The sequence below is a fragment of the Amyelois transitella genome, chromosome 7 (assembly GCF_032362555.1).
Source record: "Amyelois transitella isolate CPQ chromosome 7, ilAmyTran1.1, whole genome shotgun sequence".
NCBI classification, from domain to species: domain Eukaryota; kingdom Metazoa; phylum Arthropoda; class Insecta; order Lepidoptera; family Pyralidae; genus Amyelois; species Amyelois transitella.
The window spans coordinates 2733714-2761387 of NC_083510.1; the positions used below are offsets into that span (position 1 = coordinate 2733714).

The window sequence follows — 27674 nt, forward strand, 5'->3', positions numbered from 1 at the left end:
CAATGCGAAAGTTTAAAATCGTATGAGATCTAATTAAAACAAGAACGGATTCTGGTAAAATTAAAAAAATATATTCCGCATAATAAACGTACATAATAAAAAGAAACCTACATAATAAAAAGAAAACAGAAAATACTGTTCGGAATTCATTTATTACACATAATCTTGATTTGAAAAAAAAACATTCATTATTTAAATTTACATGCCAAAAATAAGTGTACGGTGTGTCTACGTTGTACTTGCTGAAAGTAGGTACCTATTGTTTTAAATATTATGTATAGGTCGCGCGGTGGTTAAAGAACGCTCGGAAAAAATAGTGGGGGCAAACGGCGCATGTGTACATTCGCGCTCAAAAATGCTAAGGGAAATGTTTTTTTATTTATTTATTTAATACTAGCTGTTGTCCCGCAACTTCGCCCGCGTGATTTTCCAAAAAAAGTAGCCTATGTTTTAACTCGGTTATTTAACTATGTATATCCATATCTTATAATATACTTATAATGTTAGTATGGATTTTGTGCCTTATAAATACTTATAATCCCTACTTATATTATAAATGCGAAAATGTGTATGTGTGTATGCATGTTCAGTTTTCACACTTAACCTGACCTGGCTGAACCAATTTTGATGAAATTTGACATAGTTATATTCAACCGTGGACGGACATAGGGTAGGGGCGACTTGTACTGTTTGAGAATTGATATATTATTTTAAGTTGTCGCGTACAAATACGATAAAACAATTTGTGCGCAACAGTACCCAAGAGACACGGGACGCGCGAACTCAACGCGGGAAGTAAAGAGTGACTAATCCACCAATACGTGTCGCCGTCGGCGCACACCCGCCCCCCCTCTCTCCTCGTCGCACCAAATAGACCTAAAAATTGATCACTGCGCATGCCCCTTCTACTTTTGCCGAGCGTTCTTAAACCACCGCGCGACCTATACTTATTTTACATTTTTATTACTTATTATAGAATTATCTAACTTTTAATGAACGTTTGCGCAGATTAGGAACTGTTTGCTTTGTGGTGAATTAAAATAAATCACATATAACTTTAAACTATCCAAAAAGTGTCTCATCTACGCAGACGTTATTATTTTTTCTAAACAATGCTTTGTACTTTTCAGAAAGATTGTATTTTCTTAAAGTAACACAATATAACACTTGTAAGTGTATAAATGATGTCAAAAATAAAATTTGATGTAAATATTTTTATATAATTCAGGTGTACTTTTTAAATTCTCAATTATTTTTCATTTGTTAACGAATTAACTGTTATTTTTCCGATAAAGAAATTCTAAATAGTTAAATGTCAAACAATGTGATACATGTAATGATGATCTTGAGACCATGAATTTAAAAAAAATAGTCTTAAATCAAAGTCGCAAGAACTGTGACAGTAAACGCGTTAACTGTTTATCTAAGATTGAAAGTAAAAAAAAAATCGTAAGCGACGGTAAGTACGAGTAATGTAAGTCTAGGATTATGCGTACTATATTCCAAATTTATTATTTTCAAAGGAAATAAGTGGAAAATTATTGCACTCATATAGTTATGTAGTCTCTTTAGTTAAGTGCAATATAAATTTAAAAAATACGGACAAACAAAAACACAATCGATAGCTACACGCAATTATACCTTAAGTTTTTTTTTAAATAGCTAGTACACATTCCAGTTGATGATATGAACAAAAATAAATTGATCACATGAGTCAAATACAACAAATGTACTATTTACATAATTTACAATTTTTATTTTGTTTACCGATCTGTTATTAGGAATTTAGAAGTTTTTATCACTAGAGTTGGCAATACTGTATGTTGTCTATGGTAGAACACTAGTCTGTTTGGAAGGGTAAGTTGGCAGCTATTCTGGGCTTCTTCTTCTTCATCGGTCGTGATGAATTCGTTTGCTGTTGCGGCATCTGAAATTAAATTTAATGCCATATCATAATAATTTTAATGAATAAATGATGAATGATTTAAAACTATTCCGAATTATTAGAACAATTTTCATTTTATTTTGAAACCCCTAAGCCAATGTAATTATCACCCTATATACATATTTCGCAATTTAAATAGCCGAACAAAAATTTTGAATCTCACATTATGTAATACTCATATAGTGTTTTGTTTATTCAAATCATTCAAGAAATAATTACTTGATGAAATGCGGTAAGTACATATATATAAGCCTTAGCACAGGAAAGTAGTATTATACATACATATAATCACGGCCATATCCTTTGCGGAATAGATAGAACTAACAGTCCTAAAACAGACTGAAAGACTTCGTTTAACTGTATGGCTTAATGATGGAACTGATATTCAGATAGTTGCATTTTACGACGTCCACGGGAAAGGTCCTATTTCGAAGTCCCGGGTACTACAAAGCACTAGAAGTATTGTTAAAAGAATTATTACCGCTTGTCTGAGGGGCTGCGGTTTAGGCATTGTATTTTGAGGCGCTGGCGTCTCTTCCTTTTTAGCCGTAGACCCACCGGGTTTCTGGGTTCTCCTAGAGATGAAAAAAAAACCTATAGTTTACACTCTTTACATATAGATTACAAAAACAAAAATAAGGTGAGATCATAAACTTAGAAAAAAAAGGCGGACGGAGTTTTAGTATATGGCAAAATGAAGTACCAAAAGTATGCCGACCCACTACATATATATACACGCCTCACGCGTACACTCTCACCAAATAGTGTGACAGTCTGACATCATTACGTCAGAAAATGGCAAGTTTTCTGACACACATGCGTTCAGCGCCGCCATTACAATGCTTCAATTTTTATTCAAGTCACACTCCGCCTTTTTCTACGTCTTTGGGTGTGATATATAATTCTAGTAGAGAAGCTGCTTTATTATGTGAATTTCTTATGACTGCCGTATTCCTTAAAATATACTGAGATTCGACACGTCATGATTAAATTAAGAAGTTCTTATAACACGATAAAAGAACTTGAATTTCTTAGTCGAGTCATCGTAAAAGCATCGATATGTGGTACGCATCACTGGCGCCGATTTCTATCACGAAGTTATACCCTACCACTTGTACTAAAGATGTTTGTATTCAATCTTGCAAATAATTATCTTATCTGGAAAACTCTTGACATTGCAATGTAAACACTTGAACCGTATAATTTCCGGGGGGGAGGGGGTGGGAGTGGGAAAATACGGAGTGACTGTAATTTTTTTTTACTTATATCATAGCAAATCCTGCACCACACGGCTCTACTAACTAGATATTAAGATGAACTGACCTCTGGCTAGTCTGCACTTGTAGCGGTACAAACGGATTGCTTATCCTCTCGCCGTTGTTTTGCACCGCATTGGTGCTGGCGTTCGGCTGGCTCGCATTTGGTTTGTTCTGAAAATTAAGTTGATGTTGTTATATTCTGTAGTTGATATCATGAAGGATTTATCAGATATAAAGCCGAATAAAGAGTTGCCATTTTGTTTTATCCTGTAAGAGAGTTAAACATCACAAAAAGAGTTAAGAGTAAGAAGTTTAGACAAAAAAAATTAAAGCCTAATTTATTTAATAATATTGTAAAAAGTGTTATTGTAAGCATGGTTTTTATGTAACTTTTTTTAATAATCTCAAGTTTAACGATAGTAAAGGAAAAAAAAATTAAACAATAAGTGAAAATATAACTGTTAAGGAGAACCTAGTTTCGTTATTATATCTTAAATGAAAGAAATGTTCGCAAAATAAAAAAGGACTATTAATAAAATTAAAAATAAACATTAATTAATACCTGTCCCGCTAACCAACTGGGCACCAGATTATTAGCCGCGGCCACGTTGGGCGCATGTTTCGGAAACTGGTTTTGGTTCTGGTTCTGGTTTTGGTATCTGGTCTTGTCCTGATTCGCGTTGTAGTGTGGGTTGCCGTGCCGCTGGAAATGGGGATTTTGGAATTGTGGGAACGGGATTTGGGCGGGGCCGGGCCCGTGGAAAGGCTGACCGAAAGTGGGATACGGAGGTAGGGGCATTTGATTCTGAAAAATATAAGTGTTTTAAATATATGGAAGTACAAGTACAAGAGATAGAGGCATCTTTTTCTTCTCGGAAGTATATCTGTTTAAGATAACAGGGACTATTAATTTTTACTTAATCTTCCGTTTTCACAATACAGCGTAAAATACAAGATATTGTTAAACGTGGAGTTATTGTTTTTTTTTTGTAGTCATCGACAAGGAGCCGTATTGAAATAAACTTAAAATTAAAAAAAACACTCATGCAATCAATATGAATAGTGAATACATGTTTTTTTTCGAATTTGTATGATGCATTCCATGATGCTGTGTAAAATAAAAATATATTATTGAACTGTACATGAATTGTATGGTGTTGATAAAATGTAAACACAATAATTGATTCTTATCACATCAGTGTACCTGATTTAGTTGTCATTTGAAAAAATAACGCAGTATAATACGGCCCAGTAACCTGAGAAGGTGCAATATCTGAAAATTATTTAATTTTACCTATTGTTGACATTTATCGTAAAATTTTCATTCCTAGGGCTGTACGTGGCGTTTCGGTTTTTCCGAGACTATTGGCCCTGTCTACGCCGTAAGGGATAAAGACGTGACACAGTTCTTTTTACTTTGAATGTTGACTGACAGAGGACCTATTGGAGTCGATCATAGTCCAGTGAATAAGTCTAGTGCGCATAATAATAAATGCAAAAGTGAGTTTGTATACTTTTTTACTGATTGCACGTTGATTTGTAAGCCTTTTTCTTATCTTTATTCATATGCTTGACACTTATTATGATTACAAGATTAATGTTGCAACAGAATCTTTAAGACATATCTAAACGTGAAAGTCAAGTCTTTTCGGAATTATTAGCATCGCCTACCCCGTAATAAATAAAAACGTGATATATGTAATCTTACCTTATAATTGCTATTGGCCCACTCCGCAGGATTCTGATAGATACCGGGCTTGTTGTGTGCATTGCTGTTCTCGTTACGCCAATTTTGCTGCGGTAATCTATACAAAAACATAAAATTGAATAAAGTTATGATACTTCGAACTTTTAAAATATATTTAAAAAAAAAATACAGAATTTAAGTATGTTTTCAAAAATGAGAACAACAGCACAATTTTGTTTAAAAAGAAACTGTGGGACATGTTTCACTATTAGGTGTTAATTTCTACAATACATATTATGTATAATGTAATTTTTTACGATCGTGCGAAATTATGATGATTTATAGCGCGCTACGCTTTATTCTTTTGATCATGTTTTTACTATTGTACAAGCTAATGATAGGCATATGCTTTACTATGAGTCATACACATTCTGTTTAGAATTCAGAACGAGAAACTACGGGTATATATAATTGGAAAGTTCGTAGATAAAAAAATAATATATCAATTAATTAAACTATTAACATCAGTTGATAAAAATATAATTATCTGTTAACAGTGTGACAAAAACTTTAAAATTATATTATAATAATAACTTTTAATATTATATTTGAACGCGCATCACAGCATTAACATAAAGATAAATAATACGCCTTTTACTTCTACATAAACGAATACGTTGATTGAAAGTTTCAATTAACTAATTAAATTTTACTAATATTAAACACAAAATAGACAAGGAAAATTAAAAAAAAATTGTGGATACCAATTTTATACGTTAAAAATTGTATTTTTTTACGAATGCTTCAAAAGGCAATTAATGACGAGCTTTAGATTAAAAGCACTAGTAAAGCTTTTTTTAATATATTGAATGAAAACAATACTGGAATGACGATTACATGGCACACAGCACGACACTGTCTTACCCGGCGAACAGTTTCCAAAACGGATGCACAAGGCCGCTTGAAATCACAAATCTTTTATATTTTCTACACTCCTAATACTAAAGTCACAAATATATTTTTTATTTTCTACATTATTTACTTATATTGCAAATATTTAATGGAGAAACATAAGAATATATTACACTTTACATACATTAATACAAACATAAATCACGCCTCTTTCTTGGAAGAGTAAGAAGAGACTTCATCTTTCCAGTTGCCACGATCCCTACACACTTCTTTCGCTTCATCCACATTCATAACTGCATGAGGAGCATGCAATCGCATCGGTTTGCATGCTCTTCATGCATCACTCTTGACCTGACCTTTTGCCAAAACGTCTCCGATTTCATCAAGGTACATTCGTCTAGGCCTGCCCAGTTCACCAGTCCCAGTCCAATATTACACCTTTCTAACACTAAAGTAAAATAGATATTGTATACAGAGACTACACATAAACTACTATAAATATATATAACTACACATTTTTATTAACTCTTTAGGCGCGATTGGTCCAAAAAAGGCTTCTCTTTATTTCGTTACACTTAATCTGTGTTTTTGGACCGATTGGGACTTGGACTTATCGCGAATTGGACCAATCGCGCCTAAAGAGCATTAACGCTATGTTTCCGTGAGATTTTTAGATGTATGAGCACAGATTTAGACTTATTATTAAAATTTGTATGCATTCATTTATATTATTATTATTTTTACATATATTTATATGTTAAAAAAAGAGTATAGTAAAAGTAACTTGTTACGATGATGTAATAAGGTGTGCTTTTTAAAATGAACATATCGATTTTATATATACATATCTAAAGTCTGATAGTATTTTGAAAATTAAAATAAAATAATACATACCTATGAGTTTGCGGGGCTTGTGGAATATTTTCATTTTTCACTCGCCAATTCTGGTCTGACGCATTCTAAAAACGATCATATTTCTGTTAACATTAAGAAAACTCTTTTTTGCTTTACTATAATGAAGAGTGACGGTGGTCAAACAGTTTAACGTCCACTGAGTTAAAAATACGGAATACATGATTGACGGTTAACATCTTGAGAAAACCTGCACATTCAGACAACTGTGTAATATGTTTAACCATGATCCAATAAGGATAAGGTTCCCCTGCAAAGATTGCAGAAGTCTAGAAGAAGTCGCCTCGTGTTAAAACCTGACTCACACAATGTGTACATTGGACTCCTCTCCAGAGAAATGAGGACGTAACCCGGACTAACGTGTATTTTATATCTATTTTTTATTTTAATATATGTTACATAACATACATTAAAATAAAAAAAATGTAGTTTGACATTTATTTTTCTCCCGAATTGACACTTGCTAACATGGCACGTTATCTGTTTGCTATTTTCTAAAAGTTGACTGGTAGAGAATGCTATTAGCATTAAGTGCAACTATTGAACCTACATCAAGTTTTTTATAAAAAAATTAACGCTAAGTGGATGATGATAGAAAGATTTGTACAAATCTTGATAATTCTATAAATAAATAGTTCAGGTAATGAACGCGGTATGTAACGCATCTTTATTAACATTTTGATGAACATGATTCAAAACGTTCGAGATAAAATAAAGGTACGTTTCGTGCGCGTTTAATATCTGTATTATTTATAATAAAATGCAACGCAAACACAACAAAAATTTAAAAAAATCAATCACATCTAGATTAGACATAGAAGGAAAGTTATTTGAATACTAACCTTGCCGTTTTTCTTCGAATCATCATTGTCGCTTATCTTCAGAAGGCTTCTAAGCAGATGTGTGGCATCCTGGCAAAATAAATGGTTACGATTAAAAGCAATAGGAATAATATAAGACAATACAAATGCAATATTAAATTTTAAAATTTTGTAATCTTAGGAATTACGTTAGACAAAAATCTACACAGATAAAGTTGGGCGGGAAGATTAATTAGCCATAATTAAATATGAAAGAAATATAGTCTGATTTGAGTTTTGTTTTGTTCTTGCAACAAGATTGCAATTTATATGTCGAATGTATTTTATCTTTAATTATGGTTTCCATCACTTAAAAATGGGATCACTCCCTGTCTTTCCCATACGTCGTAAAACACGACTAAGGAATAGGCTAACAAACTTGAAATTCTTCTTTTAGACGGTGGGCTAGCAAATACACTAACTAAATCTCAATTTTCCCATACAGCTAAACGTGGCCTTTCAGTCTTTACGAGCCCGTCGGCTCTGTCTACCCCGCAAGTGATAGACGTGATTATATGTACGTATATACTTTATCAGCTATCGGTATCACTTACCTGAGGATCGTTGTTGGAAGCAACAGCCGTTGGTATTACCAGCGGCGCGGTGTTACGGGGCTCGTTAGTCGGCGTTTTACTAACACTGGGTGGGCTGCAAAATGGAATGATGAATCATGTCCAAGGTTCAAACGTACTCTAAGTGGTTTGATGAAGTCACTTAAAGCCGGATTTACGTTACTTTAATTAGTGGCTTGAAATTAGTATTGACAAAACTAATTTGACCAGTCTCTGCCTACCCCTCCGGGAAAGAGGCGTGATTTTATGTATGTATGTATGTAACATACATACATACATAAACTGCGACGCTTTGGAAGCGGCAGTAAACTTAATTTTAAGTAATTTATTTGACGTCAACCAATGTTGTGAAACCAAAAGATATGACAATTATTAAGTGTTAAGTATCCCATAAATTTGAATTCTAATCTAGTTATATTTTAAGAAGTCTAACGGAGCCAGTGCAAACACCAAAATATGACACTCGCGACGCCATTTCACTATTTCGCTTTTTATTATGATGTAAAACAATGACAGACAAGAGATAATCGCGAACAAACATACATACAAACAGGTCAAACTGAGAACCACCTTTTTTTAAAGGCGGTTACAAACTAAGGATGCTGAATATATAATACAAGTGAGACAGGAACGTAGAAAAGCGGACAGTTGCAGGTGCGACTTATAACACGCAAATATGAGAAAAAATAGTGCCGTGTGGTTCCCGGCACCAATAAAAAAAAGAATTGGACCACTCCATCTCGTTCCCATGGATGTCGTAAAAGGCGACAAAGGGATAGGCTTATAAACTTGAGATTCTCCTTTTAGGCGATGGGCTAGCAACCTGTCACTATTATCTCAATTCCATCATAAAGCCAAACAGATGAACGTGACCCATCAGTCTTTTCAAGACTGTTGGCTCTGTCTACACCGCAAGGGATATAGACGTGATTATAAATGTACATATGTATGTATGTAAAATAGTTACCTATAGCTTGCAAACGCTGAGTGATGCCCATCATCTCTTCTCAATAAAGTGGGGGCTTTATTATTGGACACGTTTGGCAGAAACATGTCGTCTGTGGCGTGTTGGACCAGGTGACGAAGCTTGCGGCCGTACGACACGTTCAGCATGTTGGTCGGCAACATCCTGGGGCAAGCAGAAGGAGGAGAGTTATTATATACTAGCGGACCCGACAGACTTCGTTCTGTCAAAAAGATTTGTAATATGACAGTTTTTTGTTTCTATCTATTAGACCTACATTGCTTAGACAACAGTGAACTTTATACATTAGCAATAAAGCTCAAATTGACTGTACGTATTAGTTAGAAAACCATCCTTGAGCTTCGACGAATATTAAAAAAAAGAATTGGCCAAATTGGTCCAGGCGTTCTTGAGTTATGCGCTTACCAACACATTTAGCGATTCATTTTTATATAAGATTAACTTTTTGGTTTTAAAGTACCTGCATCTACTTCAAACTGAAAATTAGTTTATTAGTTTTTGTACTATTTCAGTGCAAAAATATTAGTTATGGTTATTTCGACGTTGCTACAGCACAAATGTGTTAGTTTTAAGGATTTGTTATTGTTATATTAATTGTTTTGTGTCTGTAGCTCTGTCGAATAAACGTTTTATTCGTCAACGTTTATTCAACAATTTTATCTATCTATTATATTCAAATTATTTTACAAAATTGATCGGAAACAACAGCACAGCAAACGTAAGAGTAGCTATCATCATCATCACCTATTATTTGTATCGTAATCGGAAGGTTGGTAGAGTCATGGTGATGTAATAGCGAATTTCACAAGACAGACAAAGTTACAATTTGATTCAAGATTTTTTAAGAATAAGGGATAGTCATTTTACATTGCAAGGCTCCAAGACGTGACATATGCATATATAAAAAGGGACCTTCCCTTTGAAACTTTAATTATCGGTGACAGAGTCATAGACTATTTTATTTATTGCCCCTAAAACCAACCCTATCCCAAAATTAAGGCATGCACTACCACACATTTCAGACACTTACCTGTAAAATCTGGCCTCTTCAAACAAATCTTCAGTGAGTGCCCCGGGGAATGGCTCGTCGAACATGACCTGGTAAGTAGGCTCTGCGTTCAGCTTGTCCGCGAGCCGCACAGTGTTCACTGAGGAAGGCCTATATACCGCCGTGATAGTTCCCCTGGCGCCCAGGGGAACGGTTATATTCCTCGCTGTGCAGACCACTCGGTCGTACATCTTGAAGTCCGCAGTGGGGTCGGGTTGGATGTTGCCCTCGTGGAGTTCGGGCTAACAATAAAGTTGATACAAATTAGAGGCTGTTTAGACGAACTAGAGGAGCGCTGTGAAACGAGTAGGTATTGCGTTTAATTGCCAAGTATAGTTCTTGTATAGTCGGCAACAAATAATAGCTAATTCTACCGCCGATTTCAAACTTCAGCGTTGCATTATACTATTTATAAATAATACAGGTATTAAACGCGCACGTGACGTAGGTACCTTTATTTTATCTCGGGCGTTTCGTAAACCTGTATTATTTATAAATAGTACAAACCGAATGAAACCTCATATGAAAATATAATAAGATTTTGTTAGCCTTGTTCGAATATGCGCTTTAAGATTACATTGGTTAAGTTATTAACCGATGCTTTTAACGTGAGGGAAAGATCGTGAGGAAACCTACACATTTAACCAACTGGATGTGTAATCATGATCTAATATGGCTAATGTTCCCCTGTAAAGGTTGCGGAGGTTCAGTTCAGGTCTCTCACAGCGTCTTCCGAATAAGTACAAAATCAGGACAAACTTCAGACCAACAACTATGACTCCACTACAAGATCTTACCTTATAAAGCAGACTCCACTTGACATGCAGCGTGACCTTCTTCTCCTGAGCTTTAAGCTTCTCCAACTGCGGCTTGATATCTTCGTATAGAGCTTTCAACTCTTCCGGCTCCAAAGCTTCGGAGCCGCATTCGCGACGGCACGCGTTCGATTGCGGCTGGCTTTTTATCCATTGCACCACTTCTTGCGGCTTCTTTTGTCTATGCAAAAAAAAAAACAATAAAGATATTAGAATGTTTTTTTTTGGATTTAAAACTTTCAGATTTTTCTGACCAGCCAGAAATTATAATATTTAAAATGCACGTAAAATAGTACACCTCTGAAGATGACGGAATTTGTTGAGAACGCCGGGGTTGACCAATTCTTGTCTACTTCTCCGTATGCCACAATATTTTTATGCAAAATTTCTTGGACATTGATTCAGTGGTTTTGACGCAAAAAATAAACAAACCAACACTTTTTCATATTTTTAATATTTAGTATGGATTGGACTTACATACCTACAAAAGACATGACTATTTGGTGAGTTATATTTAACAAAACTTAACTTATCAACTTACCCAACTTGTCCAGGCCACAAATCACCCTCGAAGAAGACGTCATTGCCCATCGAAGACGCCAATGTGTTGATTAACTCGGGGAACTCCTTACAATACCCTTTGACCAGTTCTATACAACGGTCTGAGTATAGCCACGCATTAGTTGTTTTGCAACGGCGGGTGTAACCAGAAACTTCCTGGTTCTGTAACAAAAGTTATCAAGAATAATAAACATACAATCTACAATCCCTTGAGAAGAAGACAGAGTCAACAGTTTAGTAAAGACTGAAATGACCCGCTCAGCTGTATGGCTAGGTATGTATTTCAGATTAAGTGAGTGGTTATATCACAGAACTATAAAAAATCATGGAAGGGAAATGGAAGCGCCACCCGCATGCCAAAATTCAGACTCACAAGTCTTAAATAGGCATAGTATACCCGAGACTGTGTCGAATGGTACAGACGTTTTTATTGCAATATTTTTCAGTAATAAAAAATCTTAAAAAAACTCAATCTTTTGGTGCAAAAAGTAACAGTAGTAAGTACTTTATAATGATTAAGATCGAGTGCTATCCATCTCCAATCCGTCGAAAAAAAAAATTATTTACATCAAAGTGACTACCGCCCCCGAAGCGCAAGTGTAGAAGAAGTGGGGAAACAAAGAGTTATATTTATAAGTTAAGTACCTTCTTGTTAAACTTGAGGTTAAGCCCTATGTTGGTCTTGGACTGCTGTTCTGTAGGCATGTCGTTAGGTTCACCAAATATAACCAGCACCGTCCCAGTCAGGCGGGACAGAAGTTGCGAAGATATACCTGTAGGTATACAATTTAATATCAAATTAGTCTTCCTTCTTTTTCTTTTTACGCCTTTACGAGTCAACTGGCGTCTGCGGATGATTACGACCCAAGAGTGTAGTTTCAATTTTGGCTACTTTGTCGGCTTTGCAATTCCAACGTAATCGAGGCATCGATATTTTTATAATAGTCATTAGGTTAAATAGCTTCACCTATTACATTAATTACCTGGCCAAAAAAATCAGTTGCCTGCAAAGCCGGTTTACTGACGATAGTTGAACGTGACAACGTCTTAAGAAAATACTGATACACCACATTCACTTTTCACTGCACTTGCAACTCGACCAAAACATGTAAATGTACTATAGTATAGCAACTGTCCTCGTAGACGCATCGCTCACTCAAATAGGAGAGAGACAGATGTCGAACCCTGCCGAACGCGAAGGCCGATTGTGCCTCTTTGTCGCTCGTTTCGCGCTCTCGCTTGCACTTCAAGCCTTACATGGAACGCCTCAGAGCGAGGTAACGCCGCATGAGTCATGTTTTTTCGTGCGTGCAGCCGGCTCAATAGAATTCTAAGACGTTGTCACGTCAAAATTAAAACAGCATTAAAAAAATTTACCAAATAAAAAAAAAAAATTTGTAGTAGTACAATATAGCACTGTACGCGTGTATACACACCGGCGGCGGCGGCGGCGCGCTGCGCGGGGCGGTACGGGCACGCGGCGGCGCGCACCACGGGCACGGCTTCGGCGACTTCGTTCAAGCACACCTTGATTCTACCGTTGCGGATCAATTCCGAGTCCACCACCTGAGGTACAAAATTCGATAGGATTTACTCGTATGAGTTAAGGAAAAAGTCCTACTAACCAGGCATTCAACATTTAAAATCTTTTTTTTTTCAGATGCTTTCAAACTCTTCTTCTCTCTCACAGTTTTAACACTAAAGGTATTCTCACAAACGTACTTTTGAAACAAAGCTACAGTCACTTTGCGTTTTCATAAATATTTCACTATAATAATTTGGCCGCGGATTCTTACTGAGCGGTTGACGTCGAATCTTTTGAGCGTTTTATATGTAGTTGAAGGCCATTTACATACATATATATGGTTACGTCTATATCGCTTGCGGGGTAGACAGAGCCAACAGTCTTGAAAAGATCAAATGACTACGTTCAGCTATTTAACTTAATGAAAGAATTGAGATTCAAATAGTGACAAGCTGCTAACCCATCGCACAAAATAGAATCCCAAGTTTGTAAGCCTATCCCTTAGTCGCCTTTTACGACATCCATGGGAAAGAGATGGAGTGGTCCTATTCTTTTTTATATTGGTGTCGGCAACCACAAGGCAAAGGAATACAGCGACTACATTATGCCGTGTAGTTCTTCTAGCCGTTTAAATCGCTATTTTTAGGTTAGGTTCCCCCTATATTATCGTGGTATGTGTTATTCTTTTTCGCATTGGTGCCGGGAACCACACGATACATAAGCACTCACCGTAGCAAGACAGCCATAATACTGTCCCTGTGTCAACAAGAACACCTCGTCCCCGGCGGGGTAGGCCTCCTGCGGCGTGGAGAACCTCCCCGCCAGCTGTAGGACATGCTCCTTCACATCTTTGACTATCGCTTGGTAAGCGTAGCCGCAGGCCACCGAACACCATTCCGGCTCGAATGCTATGCGATTGTTGTCTTGTATTAAGTATTTGTAGCCTAAAAAATAAACAATTTATTTTATTCATGAAAAATCTTTTGTTTTTGTTTGTATGTTTGTTAACTCTTTATTGCACATGGAAATAAATATAACAAAAATAGAACAGTCATTGGATATAGAAGAAATTTTTTGAATGAAGTGAGAATTAAGACTGATGGGTATATACAGTGTTAGGCAACTATGGTCGAGTAGTTCAGGTATCCAATTCGAAACTTCACAAAGCTTTAATACCTTATTAATGTGAAAAGAATCATTGATCAAAACTTAAGTCCGCCACTGCAAGTGATTTGTTTCTTTTACAACTATGTACTATTTTCTTGTCACTGTGTAAATTTCTATGCAATACAGATATTACAAACAAACAAACAAACTTATTTGAATACAAAACTTATTTATTTGTAAACGATTGGGATAAGTCCGCCATTGTACATATTCTTCTAAATCCAATAACTGTAAGATTTCTTTTAATGTGCAATAAAGAGTTTACAAACTTAAAGGGTTAAAGACATAAGATTATAAATAAGCTTGTAAAACAATAAGTTAATTTTGAGTGTTAAACTTAACAAATATTCATTTACCTTTGAGGTTGACCGCGTGAATGATAGTTTTCACATCGCCCAATTCGATGCCAAGACGATTCTGGTTACTTAAAAAAAAAACATACAGTATTATAGTAAAACTATTGCTCAACTAAATGACAAAAGAACTTAAAACAAAGACATGTTTAACTTTTACGGAGTAAATAGAGCCAGTAGCATTAATGCACCAGAATGCCCCTGATGAAAACAAACTATTACGTGTTTAATAATCTTTCAGGTATTCAGTGGATTCTGAGCGTTGAAGCCAACAGTTGAAAATGAAATGGGTAATACGCTTTGATGAGATTATTTGATAGGAGAAATTAAGATTTTACTAAATTAAGAGGAACACATTATGTGGTTGGGTAAAAATATACTTTTATTAAGTAAAATTCAAAAATCTTACTGCTCCAAAATAGTGGATCGTTCAGACAGCCATTGTTTGTGCAGATTGCCATAATTTTCTTCCGTGGTGTATGGCACCACTCCATTGACATTATTATTATCTTTATCGATATAGTGCAGACGCTTGGCTTCACTTGATACTGATATAACTCTGTAAATATATTGATGGAATTATTTCTTGAAATAAACAAAAGAGTACATATATAAAATGGAAGAGAAAGGAACAAGATTATCGCTTTGTACATAAAATGTTTTGTGATAAATTTAAATTGATTCTATATATCACGCTATGGATGTATGGGATTAGGTATCTATTCACTGAATGACATTGGAACAGGAACAAAATATTTGAATTTCAGTATGAAGGCTTTTCATATAACATATTCCATTATTATAAATCGTTTCTTACTAGAATAGCTAATGCTTGAATGCGCTACGAATCATAATTATCTCTTACCAGACTTTCAATCCTTATCATAGTGGATATTACGGATATTCTATATAACACGGATTGGAACAATCTTTAATAGTTTCGAGGCACTCTTTTTACGTACCAATTCTCTGCAGGCAATGCCCATAATCAGTATAAAGTATTCCCATAAATCGTTTCTCACTAGACACTGCCACAAATGATAATTATCTCTACCCAGACTTTCATATCATGGTTAGGAGTATACTTAGAAATTCCAAGTATAAACAGACTTATTCTAGTATTAAAAAAATCTCTACTCACTTAGCTTTAGTAAGATGCGGCCATCCTGCCCAAATGACTTTGCCCAGTAGTTCTTTGGCGACAGTCTCCAAAGAATCGTTAACATATAGTTCAGGTTGTATTTGTATCATCATATTCTCGTTGCGAGACGGCTGGTCAAACACTTGGACTTTACATTTTTTGAGGGTAGTCTACAAAAAAAATAAAAACATTTTAAAGTGTTACCATAAAAAATATGTAGACTTTACCACGAAATATTTTATCATATCTCTCTTTTATTGGCGTAATATTGGTTGCGCTTTTCGTTATTATGCTTCGGGTCAGCTTTGCAACATTTCTCTCACAATGTATTCACAGTCTTCAGCATACTAGGTTAAATCACTGACTCCAAGATTATTATAGATTCACTAATAGAGATAAATTAGTATGCAACTAGATTTTAACCGCCCAAAAGTAGATAAATCATAAATACCAAATATTTGGTTAAGGAGCCGGTTGCGACTTCACCTCTCTAGAGAGTAACCTAGGGTGTTCTTAGGACCATGATCCAGCCCCCGTAGCATGGCACGCGCGACGCCGTTTTAATCGCACGAAAAACTATCGCTGTCCCGTTTGACGTCATAATAAAAAGCGAAACAGCGATAGTTTTTCGCGAAAAACAGAAAATAACTTACCGTGTACTTTAGATGTCTCATAGTAGGAAATCCGGGGTACTGTAAATATCTATTGGCATTTGGCAACATTCCCCGCTTGAGTAATTCAGGTGGCACGTCCAACTCGGAGCGCCAGACGCGTTGCTCGTGCGCATGACAATTTTCTATGGCGGGGAAGTAGTCTGGCGCTTCAGCTTTGCCTGGGAAGTTAAAATCATCACTTCACTATACATACATACATACATAAAATCACGCCTCTTTCCCGGAGGGGTAGGCAGAAACTACCTCTTTCCACTTGCCACGATCTCTGCATACTTCCTTCGCTTCATCCACATTCATAACTCTCTTCATGCAAGCTCGGCGTAGTTCACTTCACTATCACTACATTATTATAAAGTCCCCCTATTCTCTTTGTCTATATGTATGCGCTTATCTCAGAAAGTAGTGGACGGATTTTGTTCCTGTTTGAAATGTTGGCAAAGAGGTTTTTCTGAGAAAAGTTGTGTATCTACAAAATGATAACTGTGCGAAGTCGGGGCGGGTCGCTAGTCAATATTAGTGAACCAGCGGATCCGCCCGCGTCCAAAGACACTCCTGTTAATTTCCGTTCTCCTTGGAATTTTTGGAAATCGTCTCTTAGTGCACTTCTAAACTGACTGACATTTCAACGTACAGCCCTGTGCGTTGAAATGTTAGTCAGTGTCCACTTATTAGATGCAATATGGATGAAGTATAAACTAAATAGTATAGAATAGAATAGATTTATTTTCAAAATTGGATACAAGGTATCACTTATTGACGTCACATCACTTAAATCTAATTTTAACTACTGCCGCTTCTAAAGCGCATGTATAGAAGAAGCGGCGTGACAAACTACACTGCAGCAAATATATAAATAGCAACAAACCTTGACTAGTTTTTGTCCAGTTATACACTAGCATTGGCCCGTGACTGTTTCGCTTCTGTTCTTCATCTGTCAACCTTTGATAACACGGCGCCATTGCTGACAACAGGTTTGTCTGTTGAAAAATTGTACTTAATTATATTTTCCATATGCAAAAGTATAAAACATATATAAATGAAATGAATAGAAATACGCTTTGATGAGAATTGAGAAACACAGTGTGCTACAGGACGTCTTAATACTATACGGGCTAGACAGAGCAGACAGTTTCAGGACGTCTAAATCCGTTAGTAGACCAAGCCATCAGTTTTAAAAAGTCTGTAGGGTCATCTTCAGGGCTTAAGATGAAATTGAGATTCAAATAATGACAGGTTGCTAGTCCGTCGCCTACAAGAAGTTTCCCCTTTCTTCTTTGAACCTGAGACCTCCGGTGCCACAGACAGCGTAATACCGCTTCGTCACAGAGGCCCCTAGACCCAGCAGTTTGACTATTCGTTGTCTGCCTTTCAGTCAGTCAATAACGAAAGAGTTTTATTTATATAGATATAGTCTGTTTTCATTCAGTTTAAGCAGAGTCCGTCAAAGCGAACATGTAAGATATAGTGATGTCAAAAATAGCAATACTTTTGGGCTTTGCGGGGTAGACGCTGTAAAACTGTACAAAGTTAACTCACCTCATCTATAAAGGGTATAAGCACCACAGCCTCCCAATCGTTCCGTTTTCCATTCAGATCCGTTTCGAAGTTTATCGGATAGTAATGTACTATGGGGGACTCCTCATCTGTCATTAGATCGTGGAAGGGTGTCGGTAACAAATGTTTGCTCGCTGCTGGCAACACTGCTAGAAGCTAGAATTAAAAAAAATGATGGCTAGTAAAATGAGCAGCAAATAAGAAGCGACACTTTTTATACTAGCCGCTGCTAATGACTTCGTTCAACGTTAAAGTTCTCTAATCTTGCTTTGTCGCTTTTATCCTTTTTTTTTGCAATAAAAAGTAAAATCTTCCTCGGGATCAACTCTATCACTGAACCAAATTTCATCAGAATCGGTTCAGTGGTTAAGGCGTGAAAGCGTAACAGTATAAAATGTCAAGTAATAAATTCACATAACAGTTCTCGCTCACCTGTTCAAAAGGTTTAAACGGCTCTCCCAACTCGAATTCGATCTTCAGGTCTTTGAACCCCTTAATGTCTGATATGTAGGGGGCGTAGTGGTGGGGGTAGTACCAGCACCACGACGGGCAGCCCTTGTAGTAGTAAAATAGATTCCATTGAATAGCTCTCACGTAGCCCTCCGCTTGGTCAGCTAGGACTTCGCTGAAATAAATAAATAGTATTAAAAAAAAAGTAATATTCTGCAAAATCTAACAATAATCTACACTAATAATAAAGAGATAAGATTTGTATTTTTGTATAAACTTAGAAACTACTGAAATGTTTTTCACGAAATTTGACACATATATAATAGACCTTAGGGAGTAACATAATCTACACACGGTAGCGAAGCCCCGCGCAAAAGCTAGTTTAGGTAGAATACTAATTTGTTTTATCTTCTGCAAAATTGAACGATAATAATTAGATATAAATATAGATATTTATTTCAATTTATATATTTTTTAGTTTATTATAATTCAGCGAGTAAGAAGACTAAAACCACAACAAAGTAATAAAAATTTAAATTACCTAGTAAAGGTACTATATAAACTACCTATCTGTAACTACAATCCCTTACTTTGATATGATTCTTTGAGTTACTTGGTTGATTGGAAGAAATTCCTTATAGGGATAAGTCAGCTATTGTGCATTTATTATTTTTTTTATGTCTTATTATGTACCACTTGACGAGCTTGCATGAAGAGAGCTATGAATGTGGATGAAGCGAAAGCAGGGGTCGTGGCAAGTGGAAAGATGTTGTCTCCGGGAAAGAGGCGTGATTTATGTATGTATGTACTATGTACTACTTAAAATTTGTATGTAATATACTTACTCAGTAACCCTAGAATAATCTAATTTGTTCATGTAATAATCTCTTTTGTGAAGTAGAAACTCTGACTCAAATGTGGTTTCCTCTGAAAAAAGACAAATATGATTTAAATCAATAAAATTATGACAATGTCAAAACTGAAATATGATACATGCCTTGACAAGTTTAATATTTAATAACTAAATAAAATTGGAAATTAATTAATTTTTAATTATTTACCATCACTTGTCTCTTCATATTCTTCATTACAATCGTCCATATACTGTAAACAAAAAAATATCATTAAGTTTATTTGTTCATAAGTTTGATTTCACAAATGTAATTCATGTGCCGTGTGGTTCCCGGCACAAATACAAAAAAGAATAGGACCACTCCATCTCTTTCCTATGGAAGTCGTAAAAGGCGACTAAGGGATAGGCTTACAAATATGGGATTCTTTTCTAGGCGATGGGCTAGCAACCTGTCACTATTTGAATCTCAATTCTATCATTAAGCCAAATAGCTGAACGTGGCCATTCAGTCTTTTCAAGACTGCTGGCTCTGTCTACCCCGCATGGGATATAGACGTGACCATATGTATGTATGTATGTAATTCATAAAACAATAAATGAATATCATGAAATACCATAATAAACATACCATATCATTTGTAGAGTCAATAAGCGCTTGTAAATCGTCATCAGGCTTATTCGCCTTTATGTCATTCACATCCACATTAAATGTTTCATCATTATTTGGTTTATACTGCAAGAATAAGATAAAGTTTCAAATTTAATTAAAATATCATAGGTTAATTTTCTAAACTTGAAATTATCCTATCAGCTGATAGTGGCCTATCGGTATTTTAAGACTGCTGGCTCTGTGTACCCTGCAAGGGATATAGACGTGATCATATGAATGAGCGAAAAATTTCCAAACATCTATCTGTAGAAGTAGAATGTAAAACCGCAAGAAATAAAATTATTTTTTTCTTATCTAATTCGATTATCGATAATTCGATCGATAACAATAGATAGATAAAACTCTTTATTGCACCATAAAAGTGAATCATACAAAACAGCTGAAAACACTGACTGTTTTGCTGGTACAAAGGCGGACGTGTCGTTAAAGCAATCTCTTCCAGCCAACCTTTGGGTGGAAGGAAACCAAACAGGAGATTGGTGTTGGCGCAGAGCAAGATATACAATATAACATTGTAATAAATAGAAAAAGTATGTCTCTGTAAATTTACTATGTGTATTCAGTTATGTACCTCCTTCCTTTCTTGAGCGTTAGGCCTTCTGCCTGTTTTGCCTTCGAAATATTTCAAGTCAGCATATGTATCCTGGAATTTCTCCTTGTCTATTTTAGCTAACTCTTGTAAAAATATTTCAAATCTTCCTAAATGTAAGTCGCCCGCTTCATTTATATAACCTAAAGAAAAAAGAAACATGAGATTGCAATAAGAAATATCTACCAGCTCCCCTCAAAGATCTGTTAAGAATTTTGGGTAGTAAGATTGAGATTAGGAAGTTAAGAAATTAACTGAAAATGGCCATGTCAGTATTTTCAAGATGGCTCTGTCTACCCCATAAGTAAACACAATTAAAATAACAGTTTTATAGATTTGCAGTTACTTATGCTTAACTTTCGTGGATCATTGTACTAGGCAATCAAAAGCAGGATGAGTTAGTAAAATTAAACTTACCATCTAATGTAGGCAGTACAGTCATATACGTCTTATACAATAGCGGCAACGCGTCATTATTTATATGCATATTGGGCAAGTTCGGTATAAAATCGTTGCCCACTAGAAAACCCATCAACACCCAGTCGTCCACTATCTTCTCAATGTCAAAGGGGAACGGTAGCTTATCTTTTATGCTTATGAACTCTTGTTCTAAGTATTGCCTGAGGAGTGTCAGGTGAAGGAGGTAGAAGTTTGTCTCTTCAGGGCTTGTCGCCCGTTGAGTTGTCTTGCCGAATTTTACCTGAAAATAAATAACACATATTAGTAAGAATACAACTCCACCATTACTTAATTAGTGTTCAAGTTAAGAATGGCAATGCACTAGCGAAATTTCTGTTTGTAGAATGTTGTCGGTTTGCTGATTATTTCTTGGAGATGAACAGATAAAGTGGGACTCTCGAATTTTCTAGAAAAGTAAGAAAATGGGTTCCCCACAGATTTCGCCTTGACTATTTTGCCTTCCCACAAGCTTAGAACTTTGAGTTTCTTCATGTATTGTATTAAAACTACTATAGAAATAGGAATAAAGTCCTATATTATTCCGATTCCGAACATTATAGTTATCATATACCTATCGACTTTCAAAAAGACCGAAAAACCTCTTTAGAATGGCTTAATGATAGAATTAAGATTCAAACATTCTTGAATTAATAAAAAAAATACGAAATGTTAATGTAACAAACCTCCTCTCTAAGCAATGCGAAGTGAGGCTCATGCGTGCACATCCCCAACATGACGAGATCAGCATCAAGCCCATAGAGACAGTGTCTCGTGTTCGGGTCGTAATCGGGCTGCGAGCGCGCCCATCTGATGTAGTCCATTATCTTGTGTTCCCCTTCGCCAGGCGTCTGAAAGCACAGGTAATTATTGTTTGCTTGGAAAAATAAAACTTTAGATGTTTCCTTAAATAAAGGGCTAACCATAGTACAAAAGTGTCTGAAGCTAAAAGATACTCTTTCATATGTTATTTATCTATTATGTAGAACGTAAAAACTTTAAAACTTTTAATGTTTTTATTTTTACATGGCTCTTTAGCCGAAAATATAATGATTATTGTAACATAGAGGGCAGTAAATTGTCGAAGGTATGTTCTGTGGAAATAGAAAGCGCAGAAGTTGTGTTCTTTGAAGGTGTGCATGTTGAATTTGGTTTTGTCTGAATAATTGGTCTGTGTCAGTGTCTGGCAAACTAATAGCGGCAGATATCAATAACAATACAGTCCTTGTTTCGTAAGAATTTTCTTGCTTCACTTTGCTTCAAACTTATAATACTAAATCTCACCTCATGTCCAGACAGTATAACTTTGACCTTAGACCACAGCGGGTCTGTAGACATCTTCATCTTGACAAAGTATCTGAGCTGTTCATGGAGACGAGCCATGAACACTGTGCCAGGCGTGATGCAGTTGCTGTCAAAACGCTTCTCTTTTGGCAATGTCTCCCCTGAAGAATTATTTTAAAAGAATTAAAAAATAGGAATTCAATTTTAAGTGGTTACAACTGCCTCTGGATGTGATCAAAACCATTGATGACACAAATGTTTTATAGACAAACATTTATTGTCTTTGCCCATGGCATGACCAGAGCCAACAGTCTCAAGACTGACAGTAAGAAGAGAAGTATATTGTAAGCATGTTTTAACTAATAGAATAGAATTTTGAATAATATGGGGTTTTTAATTCAAATTATGTTCTTAGTTCTTTTTTACAGTTGAGAATACCTTTTGCTACTGCTTCTTCCTCCAGTTTTTCTGCTTCCCTTGCTGACCTGAATCTGTAAACAAATAAAATTAATTAAAATATTTACTATTTTTTTTAATCATATTGATATTTTAAGAAAACTAAGATTACATCCTAATAATATTTTACAACAATACCTCCTTCCTCTTTGCTGGTTCATCTTAGCTCTTGGAGCCACCCCATCAATAGCCATGAAGAACAGTTTCTTCGGCTTTATTATTTGAAACAGAATGCTGATGTAATGGAACACATCCTGGAAGATCTTCTCCTCCGTGATACGGAAGTGAGGGTTGGAGTCATCAGGGTGCGAGCAATTGTGGATGATACCATTCATATCTAGATACATGTTATCAAAGTCTGGTATCTGTGAATCATACAAATAAAGAGTTTATGTATATATAATAGATCTGAGTGCATTTGATTTGTTTCATTGATATATGCATAATAGAAACAGTGATGGGCCTTCAGCTATTTTTAACAGTGCTTGATATGACATCTGCAAGTAACATATTAATATATGAAGTAAAATATTGCATTTTTTTGTCACAACATAATCACAATTGCATTCGCTGTTGCATATAAAACTTGCATTAAGCTTGTTGCATGTGTACGTAGATATGAAACATTCAGTGAAGAAATGGTCTTATTTTACTGTGCCAGTAGTATGCAGTTTACACATAGTAACAAAAAATAATCATCATACCACAATTCTAAATTCTAGTGTCTTATTAGATAAAATAATGACTAAGGAATTAATTGCTGCTGTAATAATTTAACGTAAAAGCAACTAATTTAAACACCTACAGATACATACAAGCAAAACAATATTTGGAAAAATGTTTTATTTACACAACTGACAAGAGATGCAATAATGAAACCAATAAACAAGATTACCTGATACTGCTTAACCAGTTCATTTAGGCAGGGATACCTTTCACTTGTGTATCTGAAAAACTTCGGGACACCCATTGTATTTTACAAAATTCGTCAATATTGTAAGAAAAAGGCTAACGTTGAGTAACGGTGACCCCAAACCTCCGTTTAACCTTACACTCAATATGGCATACAAATAATGTCCATACGTAAGTAAATACTATCTTCCTGATGTTTTATGGTTGGCAAGAAGCGGTTTTCCTATTTGAACATGGAAAATACTGTAAAATTAAGATTTTTCAACAACCTACATTGCTGATTGAAAATAAAATATTGCACAGTGAAGTGAGTGTTGCCAGATGGTCCTGTCAACACTCAACAGTCGTAATGACGTCACAGACATAGTTTAACACAGCAATATAAAAAAGATGACATCTTAATTTTGGCACCGTGTCAAATATAAGACTCGCGAAGCTCAACTGAGCATAATATCCGAGACTGTGTACTGATTTCGAGAAACTAGGACTATTTTTGTTCATCATGTGTCATCATCATTAGCCTCTTCTACATCCAGTCTTGGATGGAGAAGCTTCTTCCCTCTCCTTCCTTTCGTGGGGATCTTTTGCCCGTCAAATCAAATTGTGGCCTCCGTGTCTTCAGGGAAAGAGGCGTGATTTTATGTATGTATGTATGTATGTGTCTTCAGATGTCATCAACCCATCTTTGATGTGGGCGGCCTTTTCTGCGGGTTACGGCCCTGAGTCTCCATTTAAGAACTCACCTGGTCCATCGGTTCGAGTCCATCCGAGCAATGTGCTCAGCGAATGTCCACGTCTTTTGGGTTACTTAAACTAGACATAACATCGACCACTTTTTTTTGCTGTCTTAATCTATCGACTTAAAAAAATGAACGGCCCAGCTAAGTGACAAATTAAATGTCATTTGATTTGATGACAAGTCATGCGGCTCGCTTCGCTTCATTTCATTCATTATTTATATTTCATTTCATTCGACACTTGAGTAAATAAATAAAATATAAAAAAAAGAAAATTAACACCATATAAGTAAACATTTACCGTGTATCCGAGAGCTTCTTTAATTATATTTCACTTCTTTTTATCCTGTCTAAATATCATAATTTCCCATCTACGATAAGTGGAAGAACAGTTTCTTGATTTTGTGGTTTCCAATTTTATAAGGCTAAGAATATGGATAACGAAGAGCTTGGGGGTGATATGGTGAGATTGGACAATAGTTTCCTGGTTGATGACGAAACCTACGTTGTACATTCGGATGATGTTCTAGGTTAGTTTTGCCAACTGGTCCTTTTTTTGTAAAGTCTTATGTACTTTTTTATTTATTTAGCTAATTGGCTGGTGGTAAACATAATACATAAATTTCTTTTTCAGTGGTGTTAGTATTCTTTATTTTGAAATGTGCTTAAAAATGTTTCTTAAATAATGATGCATTGGTTCCAGAGGAAGAAAACAATTCTGATTCCAATTCCGGAGTAGTGTGTAAAAATGTTCCACTACGGGAACAGGACAGGTTTCTGCCAATCGCCAACATAGCAAAGATTATGAAAAGGGCCATTCCTGAGAATGGAAAGGTAAAGTGTTGTCACAACATTATATTAAATCTTTAAATGGATTTTCGATAGAATTATTGATTGTGTTGAAACTACTTCCTGCAAAAATAAAAAGTAAACAAACTAACAATCCAAGAATTGTTTTGAATTTATTATTTTTTAACTATACTAATATTGTAAAACTGAAGAGTTTGTTTGTTTGTTTGTGTGAACGTGCTAATCTCAGGAACTACTGGATCGGTTTTTTTTTTGCATACATACATACATATGGTCACGTCTATATCCCTTGCAGGGAAGACAGAGCCAATAGTCTTGAAAAGACTGAATGGCCATGTTCGGCTATTTGGCTAAATGATAGAATTGAGATTCAAATAGTGACAGCTTGCTAGCCCATCGCCAAAAAGAATCCCAAGTTTGTAAGCCTATCCCTATTTTTTTGCATTGAATAGACATTTGTCAAGGAAGACTTTAGGCTGTATAACATCAGGCTGCAACTAGTAGGAGCGAAGAAATAATGTAAAATGTGAAAAAAAAATCAGGGAAAATTATTCATACTTGAGGGCTTCAATGATGCCCAAAATAACTATTCCATGTAGACGAAATCACGGGCACAGCTAGTGTGAAATAAAGAGTTTACAAACAAACTAAAGTATAACCTTACCCATTAATTTCCTTACAGATAGCAAAAGATGCCAGAGAATGTGTCCAAGAGTGCATATCTGAATTTATTTCTTTCATTACTAGTGAAGCAAGCGACCGGTGTCAGGTTGAGAAACGGAAAACGATCAACGGTGAAGATGTTCTGTTTGCTATGAACGCTCTCGGCTTCGACAATTATGTGGAACCCTTGAAATTATACCTGAAGAAGTTTAGAGAAACTGCCTTGTCACCTGTAAGTCAATCAACATACAAAAATTATATCACATCATTATCCTTTACAGGTTAGACAGAGCTGATAATCTTAATATTGCTGAAAGGCCCTATATATATATGTATATATATATAATATAAGATTGATAGAGTGATAAAATTCAGATAGTGACAGGTAGCCATTGCCTAAAAAAGAATCCCAAATAAAAAAGATGATGATTGAAGAATCAACATATTATGTATTTTGTGCCACATTGTAAATCTATCAACATAGTTACATATTGTTCTTTGTTTCAGGTTACACTTCACAAACTAAATAAAACAATTGTAGTGTATAGTGGTAAGTTTATGCTGTAAATTCTTGCTGTTTATCATATTTTAAGTATCAGGACATTGCCAATGTTTTAGTGCCACATTCTGTGGCACAGATGTAGCGTGTTTGCTTTTGTGTTTAATGGCCTGGTTTATACCCAGTCAGATTGAAATGAAATAACTTTTTTGATTATACTTAAAATTAACGGATGCCTTGCCTGTATGCCATGCAGAATGAATTGTACCATATCCAATATGTTGCCAAGGCTTAATGGATTTATAAAAAACATCATCAAAATTCAACCAGTTGTCCCAAAGACTAGTGTGTACAGACAAACAGGACTTATTTCTCTAAATTCTCACTTTTCACTTTTTTTGAACATAGAAGAAAAATCCACTAAGATCGCCAATCTCCAAGGTTTAAAAATACAATTCTTGGTTTTAAGATTGTGAATCAGGTAGTTTCGTCCTCTCAATTTTATCCATTTGACGTGATTTTATGTATGTTTGTGCACTTGTAAGGATGTTATGTTATAGGATATCGATATGGGATTATTCTGTAGTTAAGATTATTCTTGTTTATATATTTGTTGATGCAAAGATTTAATGGTACAACTGTAGTAATTATATCATATTTGGGTACAATTACAACTTGCGATCTTGTTTCAGAGGATGATGCATGTTGTACTACTGCCACTTCAGCAGAGGTGGAGAGCGACGCAGCGCAAGCGGAAGCAGACTTTGTGTTCTATGCTTAAAGGACATAAGTTCTATGTGTGACACATACAATGGACTGTTAATGTACTATGTGTACACATACAACGGACTAACAATACATTAAGATAAGTGAAGTGAGTTTATCGTATTTTGGTATGAAAAAGTAATGTATTTAATTTCACCGTCGAAATAATCCAGCCCCTTAAATTATTCTGTAGCGATTATTTTTGTATGTTTTCTGGATTTTAGAATTGGATCAGATTTGCCTAAATTTTGTCTTAGTTTAAACAGTTATTTATTTTGTAAAAATTACCTAAATAGTGGGTTTGACAAATTGCATATCTTTAATTCTGCATTGAAATAAAACATGGCCAAACTTAAAATTAAAAGTGATAGTTTTTTTATTTATTTTCAGTGATTATGAATAATTATTTAGACATTGAAACGTAACATTTTTTTTGTTAAGATGAAAATGTTATTCTAATGGCTATGTTGTTATTTTACCACATGCCTTATATAGATCAAGAAATTTTGTATTAAATACTACTAAAGAATGAAGATTTTATTTTTATTATTATAACAAAG

General features: G+C 35.3%; 2 protein-coding genes across 2 annotated transcripts; one reads left to right on the forward strand and one right to left on the reverse strand.

The window, feature by feature from the left end:
* Positions 1-133: 133 nt before the first annotated feature.
* LOC106143536 (5'-3' exoribonuclease 1) lies at positions 134-23970 on the reverse strand. Its single transcript, XM_060944920.1, has 32 exons — positions 23624-23970; positions 22867-23093; positions 22711-22763; positions 22273-22433; positions 21675-21839; positions 20950-21232; positions 20515-20675; positions 19902-20006; positions 19482-19524; positions 19266-19347; positions 18403-18595; positions 17953-18126; positions 17282-17393; positions 16396-16574; positions 15743-15912; positions 15011-15160; positions 14605-14672; positions 13811-14025; positions 12993-13122; positions 12202-12329; positions 11537-11718; positions 10978-11176; positions 10163-10422; positions 9115-9276; positions 8130-8223; positions 7558-7626; positions 6698-6762; positions 4913-5009; positions 3767-4009; positions 3269-3375; positions 2427-2520; positions 134-1927 (listed from the first exon to the last, which is right to left on the reverse strand). Exons 1-32 carry the CDS (start codon positions 23696-23698, stop codon positions 1841-1843), a joined length of 4533 nt encoding a protein of 1510 aa, XP_060800903.1. The 5' UTR covers positions 23699-23970; the 3' UTR covers positions 134-1840.
* A 598-nt stretch (positions 23971-24568) lies between these two features.
* On the forward strand, positions 24569-27647 carry LOC106143537 (uncharacterized). The gene is made up of 5 exons (XM_013345654.2): positions 24569-24907; positions 25081-25211; positions 25870-26082; positions 26358-26400; positions 27042-27647. The coding sequence occupies exons 1-5, from the start codon at positions 24811-24813 to the stop codon at positions 27128-27130; spliced, it is 573 nt and encodes a 190-aa protein (XP_013201108.1). The 5' UTR covers positions 24569-24810; the 3' UTR covers positions 27131-27647.
* Positions 27648-27674: the final 27 nt, after the last annotated feature.